The sequence below is a fragment of the Ptychodera flava genome (assembly GCF_041260155.1).
Source record: "Ptychodera flava strain L36383 chromosome 23 unlocalized genomic scaffold, AS_Pfla_20210202 Scaffold_24__1_contigs__length_23054250_pilon, whole genome shotgun sequence".
NCBI lineage: Eukaryota > Metazoa > Hemichordata > Enteropneusta > Ptychoderidae > Ptychodera > Ptychodera flava.
In genome coordinates this window covers 459,142-482,117 of record NW_027248278.1, presented here as the reverse complement: position 1 = coordinate 482,117, position 22,976 = coordinate 459,142, and the positions used below count along the sequence as shown (strand labels likewise).

The 22,976-nt window shown below is 37.2% G+C and overlaps 1 protein-coding gene across 5 annotated transcripts in view; it reads left to right on the top strand.

The window, feature by feature from the left end:
* Window positions 1-2,238: 2,238 nt before the first annotated feature.
* The window catches only part of LOC139124752 (sentrin-specific protease 1-like), a 36,015-nt gene continuing 15,277 nt past the window's right edge, over window positions 2,239-22,976 (top strand). For 4 of the 5 annotated variants that reach the window (XR_011550024.1, XR_011550021.1, XR_011550022.1 and 1 more), the window contains exon 1: window positions 22,132-22,270. Coding sequence is in view for 1 of the 5 variants with exons in the window: in XM_070690862.1 (XP_070546963.1) it covers window positions 3,060-3,197; window positions 3,618-3,793; window positions 4,872-5,605; window positions 6,195-6,224; window positions 6,682-6,739; window positions 7,038-7,133; window positions 7,960-8,058; window positions 8,483-8,566; window positions 8,914-8,976; window positions 9,939-10,007; window positions 10,574-10,649; window positions 11,531-11,599 (1,692 nt within the window). In the remaining 4 variants the exon portion in view is untranslated. Of the gene's footprint in view, window positions 2,331-2,955; window positions 3,198-3,617; window positions 3,794-4,871; window positions 5,606-6,194; window positions 6,225-6,681; window positions 6,740-7,037; window positions 7,134-7,959; window positions 8,059-8,482; window positions 8,567-8,913; window positions 8,977-9,938; window positions 10,008-10,573; window positions 10,650-11,530; window positions 11,600-22,131; window positions 22,271-22,976 lie in introns of those variants that run through there. The other variant, XM_070690862.1, reaches the window with a different exon arrangement.

Genomic DNA, 22,976 nt, shown 5'->3' with positions numbered 1-22,976 from the left:
CCTTAAGATCTTTTGTTTTTATGTAAGGGCTGTATGTTGTACTGAAGATGAGTTTGTTTGTTGCTTCTTTACGTGTACTTGTACAGTTTGTTAGTGTATTACGAATACTGTGGTTCATTTTTTCTGTTATATTCGTGATTTCATTGTTTTTGTATTCTCTGTCGAGTAGTTTGTTTCTAAAGAAATCGACTATTTTAGTAAAGTCGTCATTGTTGTTTCAAGTGCGAGCGTATCTAAGGATTTCACCTTTGATAAAGCCATTAAATGTTGCTGTCGGGTGACACGATTCTCATAGTATGTAGAAATTGGAATGTGTCTGTTGGTTTAGTATGTGTTTTGATGTCGAGGATATTTTCTTTGTGGTATCTTGCACCTTTGAAAACTACTACATCTAGGAATGTAATTTCTTGTGTTGAGTTTTCGTATGAAAACTTAAACGTTGGGTGCATTGTGTGGATTTTTTGAATGGAAGTTAGTGAGTTTGGTTTGTGTTCCCAGAAAGATTGCAAAGACATCATCTCTGAATCTTTTCCAGAAGTGAATGTTGTTGCTGTTGTTTACGATTATTCTCTTTTCAAGTTCATGAAAAACAATGTCTGCTATCTCTGGCGAGGCATTCGATCCCATGCTGCAGCCGCGGGTTTGGCGGAAATATTGCTTGTTAAATTCAAAACTGTTGTGTTTTAGAATTAGTGAAAGCATTTCTATTAAGTCTTCCGTGGGTGGTTTTTTGATGCCGTAATTTGTTTGAAGCGAGGTTTGTGAGTTTAATGTTTCACTGACTAGCCGAATCGCTTCGTCGTGAATTGTGTTTGTGTCCATCGACACCACGTCGAGTGTTACAAGAAATGATGCATATTGGGGGAAATTTGTTTTTTTTTCTGTTTCTTGTATGAAGTTTGTTGTGTCTTTTATATTTGACGGTTGTTGCTGGACCAGTGGTTTTATGAAGTAATCCAGGAATTCTGAAATTCTGTTAGTGGGACTGGAGCAGCCACTAAATATTGGTCTCCTGCAAACGTTGAGTTTTCAGGCGGCGGTTTGTGAATTTTAGGCAATAAGTACCAATGCGGGGTACGGATTTTTATGTTTCTTGGATCGAGATACTTATAAGTATCATGGTCGATGTGTTTGTTCTCGTACATTTTGTTTAATAGTTCGTGTACTTTGTTTACTGTTTGATCTGTGTCGTCACTGTCTAGTTGTGTATAATACTGAGTGTTGCATAATTGTCTTTTGCATTCGTGTATGTAATATTTTGTGTTGACAATGACGATGCCTTGACCCTTGTCGAAGGGTATTAAAATTTTCACATTTTCTTTCTTGCAGAGAAAAAAAAATTACCAAAAAAAATTTTTTTTCCTACCTACCTACCCTATTTCTGAAGAGCATGTTACAGGAAACACACAATTTTTTTTTTTGGCCTAAACAGGAAACCAAATACTTTTCAGGTCCCCTTCTCTTTAGGCAGTGCAAAACTTTCAAGTCCATCCCCTGCACTACCATCAAAATTATCCAATTCCCTGAATTTCTTCAGCTCCATCACACTTTTTTTTTCAAATGCAGCGTTAATTTTTGCTTTGTACAAATTTCTTTCTGGTTGCTATAAAACAGGTCTGATCATGCTTATATTTCTTTACAGACAGCAAATATGACTTTACCAACTGATGAAAGGGTGATAGGAAAGATTGTATCTCTGGTCAGAGAGGGTGTCAATTCTGTCAACGAAGTCAAACGCCATGTATCCTCCTTTGTGAAAAATGAACTCTTCAGGGACTGCAGCCCACCACCTGTCACCAACAAGAGGTTTTACCCATCCAAAACTGACATCAGGAATCATGTGTACAAAACCAGAATGCAGCAAGTTAAATCCAAAGTTGATCAGGTAAACCTATCATTGAAGATCACAGAGTGGAAAGAACAGAACAGTGAAGACAAATTTTACTTCAGATCATACTCGGACAGACATGCTGATACAAATACCCAAGATGAAGAAGAAGATGATGTTGTCTTGAGTGGAACAAATGGACTTTTATTTGCACATCAATCAAAATGGCAGCAAGATCTACTGGTGAAATATGGAAATGAAATCACACTACTTGACGCCACCTACAAAACAACGAAATATGCTTTGCCCTTGTTCTTCTTGTGTACAAAGACAAACGTAGACTATTGTGTTGTTGGAGCATTCGTCATTCAGTATGAAGATACAAAGTCAATATCAGAAGCACTGGATATATTCAAAGCTTGGAACCCAGATTGGAAGCCTGCACATTTTATGGTTGACTTCTCAGAACCAGAAATCATGGCACTAGAAACTACCTTCCCAGGTGAGTAACATTTATTCACTGTGTTCCTCTATGCAAAAGTCCATCTAACATTTACTCCATGCAGAGACCTATATGTTATGTACCAAGGGGCTGTTGATAATGAAAACTGTGTGTACATTATAAACACATAGGAATATTGAAGAAGCTCAAAATATTTATTTATTGCACAAGCTACAGCCCTGCTCCTTTTGAATTTCTGCCTGTCTTGCTGTTTTGAGATTTTTACAATCATTGCAACGAAGCCTGAGTTCAGAAAACAATATTTATCACTGAATTTATATGGCTCCATGTAATTTATGTTCTTGTTTTTGATGGGCCTATCTTAATAAAAACCAAAGAATTGATACAATATAATTGACCTTATGTATGGGATGTACGAAAGATTTTGGTTGAAAGTAGTAAAAATCAAAGTGCAGTTACAGATACATGTAGTGTGAAGACATTGACTCTATGTAAAAATTCCGGATGGAAAAATTTAATTGACAGCCATCCCTTATAGTATATCCATAATCCCTGTGCATTTTGAACTCATGAAGTTCTGAAATTCTCCGACATAGGCTTTGTAAATCTGTCCAACTCAGGAAGTGTATGATTTACATCTATATGTACATTCTATTGTTTTCAGAAACCAAGGTATATCTGTATGATTTTCACTGAGAGCAGGCATGGGAGAGATGGGTCAATACTACCAAAAATGAAGTTTATCAAGTCAAGGAAGAGGTATTGGCAATGCTGCGCAGAATAGCACATGCATCAACTAAAGCAATGTACAACAATGCAGTCAGTGATTTAAAAGCTAGCAGTGTATGGAAACAAAATAAAAGACTACAACAGTACATCGAGGGTAAATGGATACCTGCACATCAGGTAAATTCATTTTTTTTGTTCTGAAGAAGCGCTTACCAACTAGCTTGGTTTACCGGTATATGCCATGCCTAGCAGATAAACATGGTGCAAACAAATCTACAAGTATATCTCTTACAATTGAACAAATAGTGAAATATTATAGCAAATACAAAACTTTCAATATTAATAAGCATATACCGTTACATATTAACACTTTTGTATCATTTGGGAATGAAACATTCGTAAGTTCATAAGAGATTAATCTGGTTATAAATTTATCTGTGTTATTTCAAATAAACACCATATTCCATCAAATACTTTACTTGGCATTGTTATCATGGGATTAGTTCATTGAAAAGATGCAATGGAACAGTTAAGTGAGTGTAGTATGTAATATGTTAATTCAATTGTTTAAATTTCATAAATTATTTCTATTTACAGCGATGGGTGAGAGCATATAGGATGGAAAGGTTCAATGTCAGTGTTAATACAAACAATGGAATAGAAAGACAGAATCGAGCATTTAAATATGATTATCTAAGGGAATACAACGACAGAACACTAAGTGGAATGATAACAGTGATTGTGGAGCAGTACTTTCCATCATCTTACAATAGGTAAGCAGTCATGTAGATTCCTTTTATGGCTCAAACAATCAAACTCAATGTATTGCTTTCAATTTGATGCCCTGACTCTGGCCAGAAGTCTTGGTAAATATAAATTGCGTATCTACACAGACCATTCAGAAAACACCATTTTCTCAGATATGGCAACTATAAGAAATTCTTCCACATAAAATTAAAGGGACATTAGCTGTAAAGTCTGACTAATTTTTCACTACTCTGTTCCAATGTATCAACTACAGAATTTTACTATAATCAGATCATCATGACCAATGCCCGGTGTCTTGGCAGCCTAGCTCCATGGACTTACAAACTGGATTTGTGTTAACACACAATTCCTTATGTGTCTTGCTTGCCAACACAGCCTGTATATTTGAAATAACCATTGTTATTGTTGATAAATGTATTCTAGTCTGGACCTGAATACAAAGTGTAAACAATAACAATGCAGATTATACTCATATAGGGTATATTTATAAGCTAAATATTAGGAATTTCTCCATGGTTCAGGGATTCAAACCAGAAACTGCAGATGATACACAGAACATATAACATTAAAAAACTGATGAAAGTTATAGTTAATGGATCTTTAAGAAAGGGGTAATCGGAATGTAATGCAAATATCTTGGTTGCTGTTTTACTTTCCTTCCAGACAGTATCACTTCCTCATCAGCCAAGTCTGTATAAAGTGGTATTGAGCCAAAACATGACATATTTTCACCCGCTTGGCTCGGCCTGTTATAGCATCTTCAGTCCAATAAAAATAAAGTTTATAGTATTTATGTTTTCAACAGCCTTCTATAACAGTATTATGTTAAAGTGCATCACATGGAATATGTTGTGTTTCATTAATTTTAACAATCTTGACCTGATGGTGAAATATGGACTTGGCAGGAAAAGGGTTAATGATAACGTAATCCAATCAGTGATTGTCTAATCATTCGAAATGATTTTATGGTGTAGCATCGCCAATTTTAAAAATGACATGAACTGCATATCTTATAGTCATGATGAGTAAAACCAATAATTATACTTGGGCATCTTTAGACGTCTTTTAATTGCCCTTTTTCAGATACAGAGAAGAAAACATAAAATGTTGTGCAAGTTTCAAGAAGTACAATGAAGAAATTCCTGCCTTCCTGCAGAACCGGCCAAGGGAAATGGTGAACCACATTTGTAGCAGATATCGAAATGCCATCCACATCAAAGAGACAGACATAAAAGAGATACAAGAAGGACATTTTGTGATAGCAAGTGAATCGAGAGAGGAGAAATACCATGTAAACTTTGGAAATGAGAACGCTATGCCTTCCTGTGAATGCCACGACTGGAAGAGAACACATTGGTTATGCAAACATTTTCTGGCTATCTTCAATTACTTTCCTTCATGGGGCTGGAACAAATTATCACCTTTGTACAGAGACAGTATGTACTTTCAGCTTGACGTACCCAGTGAATACATGGCTGCATCACACTCCCTGACATCAACTCCAAGTGACAATGACGAGAGAAGTAGAAATCACCTAGATTCAGAGAACATTCCCAATGCTAACCAGATGACCAGTACTACCACTACAGAAAGTAAACATCTATCCTTGGCCGTCCAGTGCAGAGAACAACTAGATAAACTTAGGAACTTTACGTATCTTATGAAAGATGAGGCCGTCCTACAATCAATTTACGATCATCTCAAATCAATCAACCAGAGTGCCTGTCAACATCTTCCAAGTGACTGTGAAGGAGGTTTAGCACTGGAACAAGGTTTCATCACTAAGAAGAGAAAACGACAAACTTTGAGTAATAAAGGTAAGAATTTAAACATTTTTGATGGTTTGATTGTTAATAGGGCCGTTCACAGTTTACGTCACTGTTCTCTCATTAATATGCAAAAATAAATATTTGTCCGCATTTTTAGATTACGCTTTTGAAAATTACCCGTGCAAGAACGACGAAAATACATCACAGTGGGCGACTGCTAGTGTAACAGTAAATACTAAAAAACATATTCACGACTCAGAGTACAAGCTGCAAAGACAGCCACACATGCAACATTGATAAAATTTGTCCGCATTTCAAGCTGCGTGTTCGATGTCGCACGCGTACAGCTATATTTAGTAACAAATCTGTAACCGTGAACACAGCGCTATTATAAAGTAAACATTGAGTGTCTCTTTATTTAACATTTTCACAAACACACATACTGACTATAACATTATTTTGCTAAAATATTCCGTCTCATTTTTGCCAAACTTATGATTTATGTTAAGAATGTTCTTCCAGCAAACATACTTTGTTGTGATCCCTTTAGATTCCACTTTTCACAGCACTGTGATCCAAGACATATTTCATGAATTTATTTTAAGTCAGTTACTCTTTATTTTACTCTTCTTTCCAGGAAGAAAAGCACAACGAAGTTACAAACAAGGTAAATCAAGGCCCTATCTATTTATGAATTGAACAACATTGCTATAAAATTTTTATCTTTGATGAATAACAATTATCATATTTAACAAGTATTTGAAACCTTGGTGAACCAGCTTTTGGTATTTATACCTTTGTGCTTACATGAGAGCATATAAGAACAATCCAGAACTTTTATTGACATGCTAATTACTGTTCTAAAATTATCTCTCTTACGCAACTAATTAAATTTCCAGAACAATCCAAACATGGCTAATTGAATTCAAGGTTGTGAGGTCGTTAAGGGCAGTGACCTTGAGAATGTACTGGACTAATTAAACTCGGGTCATGATGAGTGTGGGGGAAAATGACATACATAACAGTACTGATATGCTCATTTATAATTTCAAGTACAAGTCTTTGTAAACAATGTGATATACTATAGAATAATACTGAAACAGATTTATATACCATCTTTTTAGATGTAATTATAATTACTGATGACGAAAATGAAGAGACCGGGAATAGAGATAGACCAAGGTAATCAGTCATTTATTTGTATCCCATAATGCATTTCCATGTTGCTGTCAAGCAACAGGCTCACATATAGCCACACCATTCATTTTTTTTTTGAAAACAAAAAACCAATACCAGAATCACTAAGATCATCTGTGAAGAAATGAATCAACCAATAAAATTCATTGTGCATGATGGATTAAAAATGTGAAGTATTGCATTATGTTGTTGACAACAATATACATGTACTTGCATATGATTTGATGAAATTTAAAAAATTCAATTATTTATTTTTTGTCCAATCCTTTAATGTAATATCAAGATGGCAGAGATCATTAGAATCACTTACAACTGAAGATATTCAAACACTTAACCCGTGTGCTTGGATTAATGGCAGCATTATTGACTTTGCACTACAGTAAGTATCTTGAATCTCAAACTAAAAGGTAGACAATGTTATACATATTCTTATATCCTATTGGTATATTGATGGTGCAAATACGGTACAGTAATCTGTTTTGTCGAGATGATATGATTGTAATAACAGTAAAGCACACCCAGCAACAGTATACAACTACGGTATGTTTTGACAATTTCACCTCAATATATGCACTTGCTATAGCTCATGCATATATGTTGCGAACTGGTCAAAATCTCATGGTTTACTCTCATAGTGTGTGCTTTATAGCATTAAATAGCCGTTATATTTTACTCATTTGAACAGTAAGGATTGCATTTATATGGATTTCTTATTTGTCGAGCAACATTTTTACTAAATGTGTTGAAATGATAGCACTGCCATAACTTTTGTCATTTTACCTGAACATTTGCAAAGGACTTTCTTAGAAGTGTTATACATACCAAAACTACAGACATGTAAGAATTCAGATAGAAAAGGTGAAAATCACAAATAAAATGGCATTGCTCTAGTTACAATAACCTGTCTACAGTAAATATCAATAATGTAAAGTTGTCATTGTCTCTGCACAAAAAAAAATCACAAGTGAATTGTTAACAGTATGATAGGTCAACTTTCTTGACTTTTTTTTTCTTATTACCCATCACTGTAAACAAAAACATTTACTTTATGATGGTTTGACATACTTATTAAAGGAAATCTATTTGCAATTGAATTTTTTGGTATGTACCTTAAAAATATGAAAATTACAACATTGAGGGGCGGGAAATATTAACTGTAGTTTAATTGTAATATTGTATCGTACAACTTTGTTTATTGCAATTAGCTATCATCATAACAACGCAAGCAAAGAAATAAATTCAACGAGTGTGATTATTCCAACAACATTCTACCAGGCGTTAAAGGGCAAGACAAGATCACCTCGGTAAGTAAACTGCCTATACCGGTAGATGTATGTTTATATGTCTACCAATTGAAATTAGTTTTACATCAAAGTCTAAAAGTTGAATGAGACTGTATCCATAAAACCATGATAAGTTGACTCGGTCTTAGAGTGATTGCCACAGAAAACAAGTCTTGTTTCTTAGAAAATAATACGAATAATTACAATGTGGGATTGTTCTCATCACATGATTAACCATTTAGACACTGTGAATAATTGTACATAACAAGTGAAAATGTTTTGAACAATGGCCTGTCAACCAACATATATCTTTATCTCTGTATTTATGAAAGGGAAGCTATAAAGACAACCAAAAGACATATACAAAAATATTTGAAATTGTAGAATTCTACCTTGGAGGAATTTTACCATTTCACTTTATTTGGAACAAATTTTAATTTTTCAGAGATATATGGAAATCGGCAAGAAGACAGGTTCCAACTGATGTACTGTTTACAAGAAAATATATTCTTGTACCATGCAACACTGGGTAAGTAATAAGTTCAAGAACAGGTGTAACAAATAATTTGAAATGGTAATTTTTGGACAAACGAAGAAAGAACTAATGTTTTCTAAACACAACATTATTGTAGCTAGTATTTTTTCAAAAAGTTATAGATCACCAATAACAATAATAAGCAATCATCTGTCTATAAATATGTTTAAAAAATTGTGATTCAATAATTGTTTATCTATCTGCCTCAATCTGCACATTGAAACACTGCTACATCAGGTATGAAACTGCTTCAAATATGGAACACATTAAATAAATTTTATGACAATCGAAAATATTCCAAAAAATATACTGTATATTAACAGCACGTCTGTTTCTTTCAGAGGTCACTGGATATTAATTATTTTTGACTTATGTAGAATTCATCAACTGAACAGCTCAAATAGGTAGGAATCTTATGTTATTCACAACACATTCACAATGCTGTATTATATTTCCCATTGTTCATTATGTTTTGTATCATCAATAAATCCTCGGCTAAAGGGACAACGTTGGCAATTTTTCATGAATTTTGTTTGATGCAAGATACTACTTATATTATTTGACATGTTGCAAGATACTGAATGAATGGGTGACCATGCATATATTCGACCCTGGTTTTAGACAAATTAAATGAAACCAGCACGAAAATTAATTAATGGTCATGACCATTAATTCATTCTCGTGATGGTTTCATGTATCATGTCCAAAACTGGGGTTGAATATATGCATGATCACCCATTCATTCAGTATCTTTCAATATGTCAAATAACATAAGTAGCATCTCATAACAAACAAAATTCATGAAAATTTGCCGACGTTGTCCCATTAAGTCTACTATGTCTTCCATGTGTAGAAAAATTCTTTTCTACTTGTAAAAGTGCTGAAAACGTACTTTTACGCATGTCATTCTTCTTGATTCTCATTTTCATTGATTTAGATAATTATGAATGATTTAGAGAGGAGATAGCTTTTTTGTAAAATTTTCTACTATTTTTTACTTGGTATTATATACCAATTTTTCTGATGCTGCACATTGATGCTTATTTGCAGAAATAATAATTATAAAAATGGTAACATTCAATCATACAAATTAAAGAGAATTGTTGTTAATTTATGGTACCGTGGAAAAATATAGGTTTAATTATAAAAAACGTTTTGCTGTCACAATAACAGGGAAAATAAGATTGCTGATATACTCTTTTCATCCTCTTCTCCCCTACCCCTCCAACTCCGAAAAATAGAACGCTTCTCCTTTAGGTGAACATCAGAACATTACAAATACATCTGTCATTCAATTCATCAGGTATTTAGTATTTTCTACAAATGACAGAAATCCCGAAAAATTGAAAATGTCATTCTCATTCAGATTGGAGGTCACTGTACTTGATTCACTTGGAGGAGACGATGGAGAAGATACTGCCAGAGAAATACTTCAGTAAGTATATTGTGATATGCTAAGACGGCCTAGGACTTAAACTGTTGAAGGTTCATTGAAATACCCTTGGTAGTAACTACATCAAACTTGTCTGTTTGAAGTGCTTGAATTTGACAGCATTATGACACAGACACATGACCTTGCCCAGCATTTTGAGTGATAACACTAAAGTAGAACCATTGAAACACAGAATCATAAGAATAAACAACATACAGTTTGCGACATTTTATAATGTGAGAGACGTTTTTAAAAACAGAAGGAAGTTCCAAGTTGATACATTGCGTATTTGAGTTTTCAGTTGAATAATCTAATGTGATTGCAATTTTATGATCTGAAAAAATACATCTTTGTCAATCACTGTATTATACCTATTTATAATGATTTAATAAAGGACAAGTTGTCTATCATCTACCGGTATGTACATGTATTGCTGATTGACCAATCTCAACTGATCATAAAGTTTCCAATTCATGAGCGACATGCACACTTCATATATATGCACCCATATTACGAAGACTTGTTTCTTTTCTCTATGTAATCTATCAAAAGTGCTGCTTTTTTTTCAGATTTATGGAGGTAGAATGGGAAAATGCATACAATTATAGTATAGACTTGAAGGACGTAAACATTCGCTTTCCAAAGGTAAGCAACAATACTGGAGATTACCCATAATTCAAAATGATTTGTACACACAAAGACTCCTTGGTGAAGTCTACTGCGTTTCCTATATGTAGACAAATTCACAAACTAGTTTTTTTTAAATGCAGAAATTATACTTTTATGAATACCATTCTTCTCAATTCCCACTTTTAATGATTTAGAAAAGTATGAGAGAGAAGATAGTATTTTTGCAAAATTTTCCACTAATTGTGTCTTCAGCCATACAGTATAACCTGATTGAAAGTGGGAAGACTAGTTGCACATGTTTTACGAAATAAGAAGATATTGATTTTTTCCAAATAGAAAGACAAAACAAAATTACATGCTGACTTTTCAAAGAGAATGATCCATTCAGTTTGTCATAAATGGCTTCCTAAAGGTAATGGCATTTGTAGTACCCGCAGAATGTGACTTTCAAGGTTATTTAACAGTGTCTTTGAAGTTTATACAGAAATATTTAAATATACTTTTAATCAATATATTTTATCAATTATCTAGAGTTTTTATAGTTGCTTTCCAGCAGAATTGAAGAAGTTATAAAAATTCTATCCTTGTGTACAAATCAAACTGAATTGTTGGTAATTAATTGTACTATGTAAGCCACATTTATTGGAATTTCATTAGCTAAACAGAATTGACAATGAAATAAAAAATAATTGAGCTAAATCGGAAATCAGTCATATTTGAGAAGTTGCACTGTATAGTATTATGGTGTTTAAAATGATTAACCTATAAATACATGTAGTAGACATGAAAAAACATTCACATAGAAACTGTGGGACACCATCAGTTTACACTGAATGTACTTTACAGAAATTCATTCAAACCAAACTTCCATTTAAAAAACACTATTTCTATTCCAGGTACCTGCGCAAAAGAACAGTTTTGACTGTGGAATGTTTGTAATTGCATATGCAGAAAGTTTATTGAAGGTGAGTTTGCTCATTTGATGTAAAGCTATATTATTTATAGTCATAATGATACCATAACAGAACCACATGACCTGGCTGTGAAGGACAATGAAATTGCTTTAACTAGTGAGGGGTAGAAAATAGAAAACCACTGCCTATATTACACTACCTGGTTCTACTGGATTGTAATATCTCAGTACTTACTCTACCTGGTTCTACTGGATTGTAAATATAAAACCACTGTCTCTATTACACTACCTGGTTCTACTGGATTGTAAATAGTCTCAGTACATACTCTGCCTGGTTTTACTGGATTATAAATATAAACCACTGCCTATATTACACTACCTGGTTCTACTGGATTGTAAATAGTGTCAGTACTTTACCTGGGTCTACTGGATTGTAAATATAAAACTACTGCCTATATTACACTACCTGGTTCTACTGGATTGTAAATAGTGTCAGTACTTACTTTACCTGGTTCTACTAGATTGTAAGTATAAAACCACTGCCAATATTACACTACCTGGTTCTACTGGATTGTAAATAGTCTCAGTACATACTTTACTGGTTCTACTGGATTGTAAATATAAAACTACTGCCTATATTACACTACCTGGTTCTACTGGATTGTAAATAGTGTCAGTACATACTTTACCTGGTTCTACTGGATTGTAAATAGAAAACCACTGCCTATATTACACTACCTGGTTCTACTGGATTGTAAATATAAAACTACTGCCTATATTACACTACCTGGTTCTACTGGATTGTAAATAGCCTCAGAGCATACACTACCTGGTTCTACTGGATTGTAAATAGTCTCAGTACATACTTTACCTGGTTCTACTGGATTGTAAATATAAAACCACTGCCTATATTACACTACCTGGTTCTACTGGATTGTAAATAGTGTCAGTACATACTTTACCTGGTTCTACTGGATTGTAAATATAAAACCACTGCCTATATTACACTACCTGGTTCTACTGGATTGTAAATAGCCTCAGAGCATACACTACCTGGTTCTACTGGATTGTAAATAGTCTCAGTACATACTTTACCTGGTTCTACTGGATTGTAAATATAAAACCACTGCCTATATTACACTACCTGGTTCTACTGGATTGTAAATAGCCTCAGAGCATACACTACCTGGTTCTACTGGATTGTAAATAGTCTCAGTACATACTTTACCTGGTTCTACTGGATTGTAAATATAAAACTACTGCCTATATTACACTACCTGGTTCTACTGGATTGTAAATAGTCTCAGTACATACTTTACCTGGTTCTACTGGATTGTAAATATAAAACCACTGCCTATATTACACTACCTGGTTCTACTGGATTGTAAATAGTCTCAGTACATACTTTACCTGGTTCTACTGGATTGTAAATATAAAACTACTGCATATTACACTACCTGGTTCTACTGGATTGTAAATATAAAACTACTGCCTATATTACACTACCTGGTTCTACTGGATTGTAAATATAAAACTACTGCCTATATTACACTACCTGGTTCTACTGGATTGTAAATATAAAACTACTGCCTATATTACACTACCTGGTTCTACTGGATTGTAAATATAAAACTACTGCCTATATTACACTACCTGGTTCTACTGGATTGTAAATATAAAACTACTGCCTATATTACACTACCTGGTTCTACTGGATTGTAAATATAAAACTACTGCCTATATTACACTACCTGGTTCTACTGGATTGTAAATAGTCTCAGTACATACTTTACCTGGTTCTACTGGATTGTAAATATAAAACCACTGCGTATATTACACTACCTGGTTCTACTGGATTGTAAATAGTGTCAGTACTTACTCTGCCTGGTTCTACTGGATTGTAAATATAAAACCACTGCCTATATTACACTACCTGGTTCTACTGGATTGTAAATATAAAACTACTGCCTATATTACACTACCTGGTTCTACTGGATTGTAAATATAAAACTACTGCCTATATTACACTACCTGGTTCTACTGGATTGTAAATATAAAACTACTGCCTATATTACACTACCTGGTTCTACTGGATTGTAAATATAAAACTACTGCCTATATTACACTACCTGGTTCTACTGGATTGTAAATAGTCTCAGTACATACTTTACCTGGTTCTACTGGATTGTAAATATAAAACCACTGCCTATATTACACTACCTGGTTCTACTGGATTGTAAATATAAAACCACTGCGTATATTACACTACCTGGTTCTACTGGATTGTAAATAGTCTCAGTACATACTTTACCTGGTTCTACTGGATTGTAAATATAAAACCACTGCCTATATTACACTACCTGGTTCTATTGGATTTTAAATAGTCTCAGTACTTAATTTTTCTGGTTCTACTGGATTGTAAATAGTCTCAGAACATACTCTACCTGGTTCTACTGGATTGTAAATAGTCTCAGTACATACTCTACCTGGTTCTACTGGATTGTAAATGTAAAATCACTGTCTATCTATATTACACTACCTGGTTCTACTGGATTGCAAATATAAAATCATTGGTAATTTATACACGACCTGGCTCTACTGGATCGTAAATATTCTCAGTATATATTTTACCTTGATCTACTTGATGAGAAATTATACTATATGGTATTTTAAAAATAAATCACTGCAACAATAACACAATAATGCAAGCTCTAACTGGTTCTACTGGATACGGAGAATGCAAATCAGTGACAAGGTTTCTTTACCTGATTCTACTGGATCGGAAATCTCAAATCATTGCATAGATGCCTTAAACTAGTGGATCATAAATACAAAAGAACTACCCACATTATCAGTACATTACCTGGAGGTTGAAGAGAAGTAGCTGAGGCACATAGCTCTGCTGGGTGTATTTTTTCAGAACGTTTTGTGTACATATGTGAATGGATTGAGTAAAGGGGTTGAATAAATAACGCATATTAAAGTGATACCGGTTGACTTGGCCACAAGTGTCTATTCTGATTGCAATATCACCTTTAAACTTATGCCAAGCAATTCTTTGATTTCAAATGAGAAATTCGCACGATATGAACGGTTTTTATACACTCAGTCGCCAGCGATTTGTGAGTGTCCGTGACCTGATCCCGGAAGTTGTGTATGGCAGCCCGCTCATATGCACGATGAGCGATGGAAACAACATTTGCATGTGAGATCCGCCCACTGAATGACGTCACCTGTCAAACCACAAATATGTAAATTACCTGGTTCTACTGGATTGTAAATAGTGTCTTCCGGGTCAGGTACCGGGTAGCCATCTTGAACAGAATTTTGTTCAAGATGGCGGAGGTTAGTCACCTGACAGAACATGCTACAACAAATATGGAAGCTACCATGAAAACGACAGTCAAAATTCGACTTGATCAGAATTATGTTCGAACACTGGTATCCGAACCAAAAACATTGGCACACGAGACGGGAAACATAAACTGAAAGGATTAATTCAGAAGTACGGGGAAATAGAGGTGATTGAAGACTGGCTGTGATATCGCAGCAGTACTTGTGGCGTGTGTCGAACGCGCTAGGGTCATTGAGGTCATCGCCGACTGTGGCGTGACCCCAATGACCCGAGCACGTTCGATACACGCCACAAGTACTGCTGCAATATCACAGCTAATTGAAAGCAAACTTTATCGGAACTGTGAACAACGATTGATTTTGATGGATAGAATGGTGTCCGAATTTCGTGAAAAATGCCAGGCATCATGTCGACGTTCTTAAAGGTATGGAAATCGATCCCAGGGCCTAGGAGTGGCACATGTTAAACAGTGTGTATCTTTGCGTCAGAGGCGGAATAAATCTATTTATCCAGGAAATCTTAATCCCGACTGCTATGTTTGTACGCACATAGAGCCAGTCGACGTTAGGGACACACAAAAAAACCAACACGAGGAACAAACAGGCAGTGGTTTTGGACAAAATCAATGTACCCAGTACTTCACCGATGTCTGTAACTCAGTACATGAAAATATTCGTAGCTTGACGCACTTTGAACATAGCTCGTAACAAGGGACAGTGGAAAGCCCACAGAACTACGTGTACAACTATAACAGCCACTCATGTAGTTGGCGCTCAGTGAAGATTTTTCCGATCAACAACTTTGACGGATGATGGACTGACCTTTTCTACCGCAATTGTTATCTCCCTCGATTCAGCACAAAATTTTTGTATGGACTGTTGATGCGGTGTTTACAGTTGTTACGTGGTGGTAAATCCTAGTCGTATTTACGACTGCTGCGTAAACAGTCACTGAATAAATTTTGCACGCATTTACGAGCACTGGCTATTACTACCGTTTTTAATCGAAAACCGTCCGTATACGCGTATGACGGTTGTGACAAAAACAACACAAAGAATCTGGCGTACATTGTTACTGCATTACTTTGACCAAAAAATCTCCCAAATGCCGAACGGTGATCATACAGAACTCTGCTGCAGGTTTCTGGACTAAACGACCCTAAACCGACCGGGTCCCAGTCAGCTGTGCCGGGCTCGACGTCTACTCTATCAGCGTCAACTCAAACTTTCACTCCAGAAAACTTTACCCCACAAACTGGGAATATACTAAATTTACCTTGAAAAAATTTCAAACTGTGTATCGTATTGAAAAAATCTTACCGGGGCCACGGAGCAAATTAAAAAACCAACAAACCACAACAGAAACAGTGGAATGATCATTAGTGTGCAAGATCGCTGTATTATATGTCAGGGTGAAAAAATCTAGCTTTGTAATTTCTGGACGGCACAAACGTCGGGGCAGAATTAGACAAGATTACGACCAATGTGTTACCGCCGATGGTACATAACACACTGTTGATAGCAGGCAGTTCGGTGTCCAGTGAGAACACGATTCCGAATATATCACGGCTGTTGATTTGAGCTGCCTCCAATCGAAAATTTTTAACACAAAGACATGATATCAATAATTTTGCGAGATTATAAGTACCCGCTGTCTTCTCGCCAAATAGCTGCGATCAAGATCATTATGATAGAAGCAATTGACCGCCGAACACCTGCTTGCTGTTCTTATACACAACGTGTAAAAACTTATTATTCCTGCTGAGAAATACGACAGCAAATATTGCAATGTGAATTTCTTACTATCTTCCTCGCAATGGTTTTGCATCTGTGTTATTTTATCACGGTCACTGGATCATTTCTGACGATTTTTACTAACAAAGACTCAGTTCACACTCATCGTGGGAACACATTGCAAAGACGTTCACAAAATTTTCATCACATTCATCACATTACCGTAATCCCCGTTTCAAAGACGTAGGAAATGTATAATGATTTGTTTATCTTGAAAAATCCCGAACTGAAGCCTCTAAATACAAAATGATTTTTCTTCTGAACAACTTCTCGACAACTTTACAAACACACTCTGATCATCACATGACGGTTGTAACCGTACATGTGCTGCTGCCAATGGAGAATCAAAAGACTTCAAATCAACAGTCAAAACGTAGGAAAAAATATCAATATCCAAGCAATGTAAAACAGAGTACTTTTGATAAGGTCAATTTATTGTATATTATAAAAAATCCCCAGACCACTCGGAAAAGCGTAAGATTATGATCTCACTCATTCGAATACTACACTCGTACGGTAGGGTAAAAATATGGGAACTCAGATCGTTATATACTGCTTCCGTCAAACGAGTCCGGTTAGCTAAAGACGGCAAAAATGGTAAAAAAGACGGTAAAATGACCATAATTATTATTGCTTATCTCTGTAAATTTTGCCGACTATTCGTTAGTAGTTGTCGAATTTCTTGAGTTTGTCCGAAAACTATTTCAGTGAATGACGTAAGTTTCAAGACACCCGAGTGCGAACGCAATATCGATATTGGGATAGCAAAATCAGTCACAAACAATCGAGGAAGAACATAAGAGTCTATTAATCTGCGATTTAATTCATCCTAGGTTACCATGAAAGTAAAAAAGGTAATGTTGTGCCCTGGTTGGGAAAGAAAAATTGATTAAGTTTTCAAAAAAACGTCAGCTAATACTCTAACAATTAGTAAAAAACTAGCTCAGAAAAACGTATAGAGAAGAAAGACATCACGATCACGGCGATCTTCAGACCTTTATCATGTTTCAGTCTGAACGGTCAACATTTGATGCTATAATCTATGGCAAGTGTCTCTTTTTGGTCAAATCCGACAGAGATGAATCAATCACGATTTAGTTTCATCGCCCCGACCCGACAGGAAATAATGAAGCTCATGGGCACCTGTATACATCAGATACATGTAATCGTGGCATGAACGTATACAATGCCCGTCCACTGCATGAGCCATTGACCGTGCATCGCGAGCAAACAAGGGTTTTGGACGTCACGAGAGCATTTTTTTCGCAGTCTGTGAGCGGTTGAGTGGTTTGGATAGGCTGCATACATGTAGATCGGAATCGAGTTGATTTCGGCCGAAAACAGTTAGAAAGTAGTTTTTCGTGCTCCGTCCAAATCGGATCCGCATGTTGCCGGTTTTGTCCATGGTAATCAGCAGAGCTGTGATGGGAGGCCGTATTACGCTGGGAATACACGTCATCGTACGCAGGGCTAGGCCACAACATACTTCCAAAAGCGATCTATCGTAAAATATCGTACTGCAGGTCAACACACACATCACCCATTCATAGGCCTACAGGTACACATATCAACGAACAAAAAGGGAGAGGCAATCTGCTTGAAACCATGAAGTAGTCCGTTTGTGTCAGAATTCATTGAGGCGCGTGTTCAGTAACCGTTGGTCAAGTTTTTCGTTCAGTAGTAAGAATCGTTTATTCATTGTTGACATCGTAATCGATCCGATGTACACAACAAATGTTTGATCGTTTGCACCTTTCTGCGTCCCCTCGTGATTGGCAGCTGTTTGAATGCTTTCATCTATTGTTTGTTGGCCGCTTCGAACACAGCATCGAAGCAGTTTTGGCATAAAAAATCAACTTAAAATGGAAAAAATGAGAGAATTTCGCCAACAGGGTGATGCCACAAGTATTCACAAAACGTAATATGTTGGAACAGTGCTTTAATTTACACCATGGTTGTTGCAAGATCCACATTTTCGGGAGCATTCGTTGACGTTGTTACCATGTGCCACTCATGTTGGATTATGAATCCCCAGGGAGATAGGGGGTATTTATAGGCTCCCCCTGCCTTTAAGAGGTGTGCTAAATCACAGTGGCTAAATCATGGAGGTAGAAAGTCTTTCTTTCTACCTCCACGGCTTTGTGGTACAAACAAGAAGTTGGTGTCAAGTGAGCCTGAAAGTGCGAAACCCAAGAAAGATGAGAAAGTGTTACTTTCATCCAATCACAGCTTGTTTTATTTTAACCCAATAGCGTCCATGTTTACATTAGCCGGTACCTGACCCTATATTTCCCCACGCCCTCTACCGGGGAAATGGGTCAGGGAACCAGACTATCATAGAGATAAACACACCCGCGCACGATCGAACGATCAAGACCGCGACGATCATGTAAATGCTGGCTATCGACAGTCCGTATTTTACCATCGTTCGTAATATTTATGGCGAGGGAATATGACTAATTCATGTTGGAGGCCAGTGACCCCGGGCTAAATCAGAATTCAGGGGTCGGAAGAAGCAAGTTAGCTAATCTGTAATTGTAGACCCGTGTTCGTTGAAACTTGTTGAGCGAAAACGTTTATGTAGACTTTTTTGGTTTTCATAACTGCCTTGTACATGTCATATTCAAATTATTATTTTAAATCATACTGTTAATACGGATATTGTAAAAGGCTTGTAAATTCGAATCTGCATCTGAAGTTATAGGATCTGAAGTCTGAGATCTGAGGATCTGAATCTGAGGATTTAGGATCTGAATCTGAGGATCTGAAAAGTCAACTCTACAACACATCCACGGATCCATTGACTGAAAATTACGAACATTTCCAAAAAACTAGTCTGTATGAGACATTCTAACGATAAAATATTACCTGCGGACCAGTTTTACGATTCAAAAGAAAGTTGAAAAAGAATGGAGTTGTTATTTTCTTAAGTTTTGGGTGAATTTTATCATTTATCCGTCATCGGGTAGCGCAACTTTGGCAATATTCGGATACGACGCTGAAGCTGACGCTGAGTAGCGTCATTTTCAGCGTCAGCTAGAAAGGTCACCTGAGACTGAGGATGAGGATGAGGATGACGCCAACTTTACGTTGGTATATGCATAATCAATGATAATATAAAATGAGTTGCAGGAATATGCATAGGTCAAAGGTCAAGTGGAGAACCAAAAACTGTGGAGGGCAATAGTTCTACTCCGGAATAAAAAGGGCGCGATGCGTTCTACAGACTCAGTACGCCCAAATAATCGCGTGATGCCGGTTTCGCTGATCACTGCGTCTCACGTGACTAGCTAGACGCAGCACGAAGTAAGACGCAGATACCGGCAAACCGCCATTTTGAAATGAGACAGTTTTTGGTCTCCCGGAAGTTGTTGATTGCGCATGCCCGCACATAGTGCATCATTTTTTATCGCGTGCTTTTTAGTCTAGTCTGGTACCTGCCAATATTTCAAAACTTGTAAGAATGTTAATTAAATCCTCGATTAAATTCTAGCCACGTTCGCTGTGATAATTTTAGCTTTACTTCAAAGTAAAATTGAACAGCCAATGACAGCGCCCCATGATTCAACCAATCAGATTTCGTAATTCGATACATGGCAGTTTCCCGTTACCTGCCTCTTTGTGCTCGTCACTGAGGCGGGGACCAGCCAAGATGCCGGTACAAACAAGCCCACGTGTGTACAAACGCGTATGGAAATACACGTACGTCTAAGCGCGTTTGCGCACATGGCTTTGTTTGTACGTACCGTGGTCGATTCGAATTCCGGGTTTGGCCTATTGGTCCCCTAGTCTGGTTCCCTGACCCATTTCCCCGGTAGAGGGCGTGGGGAAATATAGCCATCTTGAACAGAATTTTGTTCAAGATGGCGGAGGTTAGTCACCTGACAGAACATGCTATGCTACAACAAATGTGGCTGCTACCATGAAAACGCCGGTCAAAATTCGACTGGATCAGATCAGAATGTTCGAACACTGGTATCCGAACCTAAAACATTGGCACACGAGACGGGAAACATAAACTGAAAGGATTAATCCAGAAGTACAGGGAAATAGAGGTGATTGAAGACTGGCTGTGATCAGTTCGTGTTCTCTCTTAATTTAGAGATGTAGTTTGGAGCACTGCGCATGCGCAGATTGACATTTGCATAAGCGACCCGTTCAACACGAAAATGGATTTTTCTCAGGGCACACGTCCCACACCGGGTGCTTTCGGCTCTTGTGTAAAGGTGATGGAGAGACATATTCGGGTCAAGCTTGGAAGCAGAAACAGTTTGGACTTTCAGTTAACGTCATGGCTACCAGCGAGGGTGGAAAATTCGGATTTCCGGTAGATTTTATGCAATACTTTCAGCAATCCGCTCAGGGTTTCCGCCATGTTGTTTCTGTCAGAATATCCATGATTTCATTCAGCTATATTCAAATCCATCGTACACTGTCTTTTTTGGCCGATTTTTTCATCCCACGTGAACAACACTGTCGATGAACAATTGATGGACACAAAGGCCAGCATTTTATGGACACTTCAATACCTTTGACCCAAAGTATTATATCGCGCGATCGGAGCGAGCTCTGACCTCTGACATTTAGGTACGCTCAACTTCCTGCTCTACGCACGCGCACGAAAGGGTCAACGGGTCAAAACGTTACTGCGAGTGCGCATAATACATCTCTAAATTAAGAGAGAACACGAACTGGTGATATCGCAGCACACTCTCGAACCAGAGTTCTTATCGCGCGTACGCTAATAAGTATCGAGTCATTATCGGTGACAGCGCAAGGAATTGTGGGAAAGACACGCCGATAAGAACTCTGCAGTGGAGATTGATCGCAGCAGTACATGGCGTGTATCGAACGCGCAAGGGTCACTGAGGTCATCGCCGACTGTGGAGTGACCCCAATGACCAGAGCACGTTCGATACACGCCACAAGTACTGCTGCGATATCACAGCTAATTGAAAGCAAACTTTGTTGGAACTGTGAATGACGATTGATTTCGATGGATAGAATGGTGTCAGAATTTTGTGAAAAATGCAAGGCATCATGTCGACGTTCTAAAAGTATCAAGAGGTGTGCTAAATCACAGTGGCTAAATCATGGAGGTAAAAAGTCTCTTTCTACCTCCACGGCTTTGTGGTACAAACAAGAAGTTGGTGTCAAGTGAGCCTGAAAGTGCGAAACCCAAGAAACATGAGAAAAAGTTACAAGTTTTACTTTCAACCAATCACAGCCTGTTTTATTTTAAGCCAATAGCGTCCATGTTTACATTAGCCGGTACCTGACCCTATATTTCCCCACGCCCTCTATCGGGGAAATGGGTCAGGGAACCAGACTATTGGTCCCCTACTTGTCATTGTCGAACAGACGCTGGCATTCTCGGACGTTAACATAGGCCAGAATAAGCCATTGCCATAGCTCAGCTGCAAAGGTATAGGGGAGGTCAAAGGTCAGCGAGATTCAAAATAGGGATCTCCATGGGTAAACAACTTGTCGAGTACGTTATGTTTCAGAAAATGAGCGGTTTTGTACGTTAGAAGAAGTCAATCGCATCTTTTCTGGGATTGGTTAGGAGGTAAAGGTAGGCAGGGAAAGGATTTTGCCCCAATAGAGCCGAATTTTGGCCAAAAAGACCGTTTAGTCTTCAGTGCGGTCCAGATCCAGGCCGCAGAGACCTCAGTTCTCTTCATAGACCATTGCAGGGCTGTGGTAGAGGCCATATAATGCTGGGATCACACGTGCACAGACCTGTACGCAGGGCTACAGAGCATGGGGCATGAAAGGAGGAACCAACACACAGTCATATTACTATATTGTGTCAAATATCGGGGTTTACATATAAAATAGTAAAACCGTACTTCAAAACTATAAATATTACTCCATGGTAACAATAACCGTACTGATCAACCTCCCGACGGCAGGAGTTGAACACACTTTCAGAACAAAAACTCTGTTCAAACCCTTTCTAAATGCTCAACAATTTCTATAGAAAACTTAACGTTGCCGCAGAGGTACCTCAGACTTGACCACGCGGCTCGGAAATACAAATAGTTCACACGCGACTTTAACTCATGTTCGATGATGAGCACAATTGTAAGTCCGGGTCCTACTAAAAACTGCCCGGCAATGCCTGGCACTGCCCGGCGACAAACAGGGCACTGCCCGGCACGAAATAAGCGCGTCAGTTATCACAAGAAGTTTATATCTACATACCACAGACCACTAACTCTTATAAAAACCTAAAAAACGATAGTTCAAGCCTCAAAAACGTTGATTTACTGGTCTTT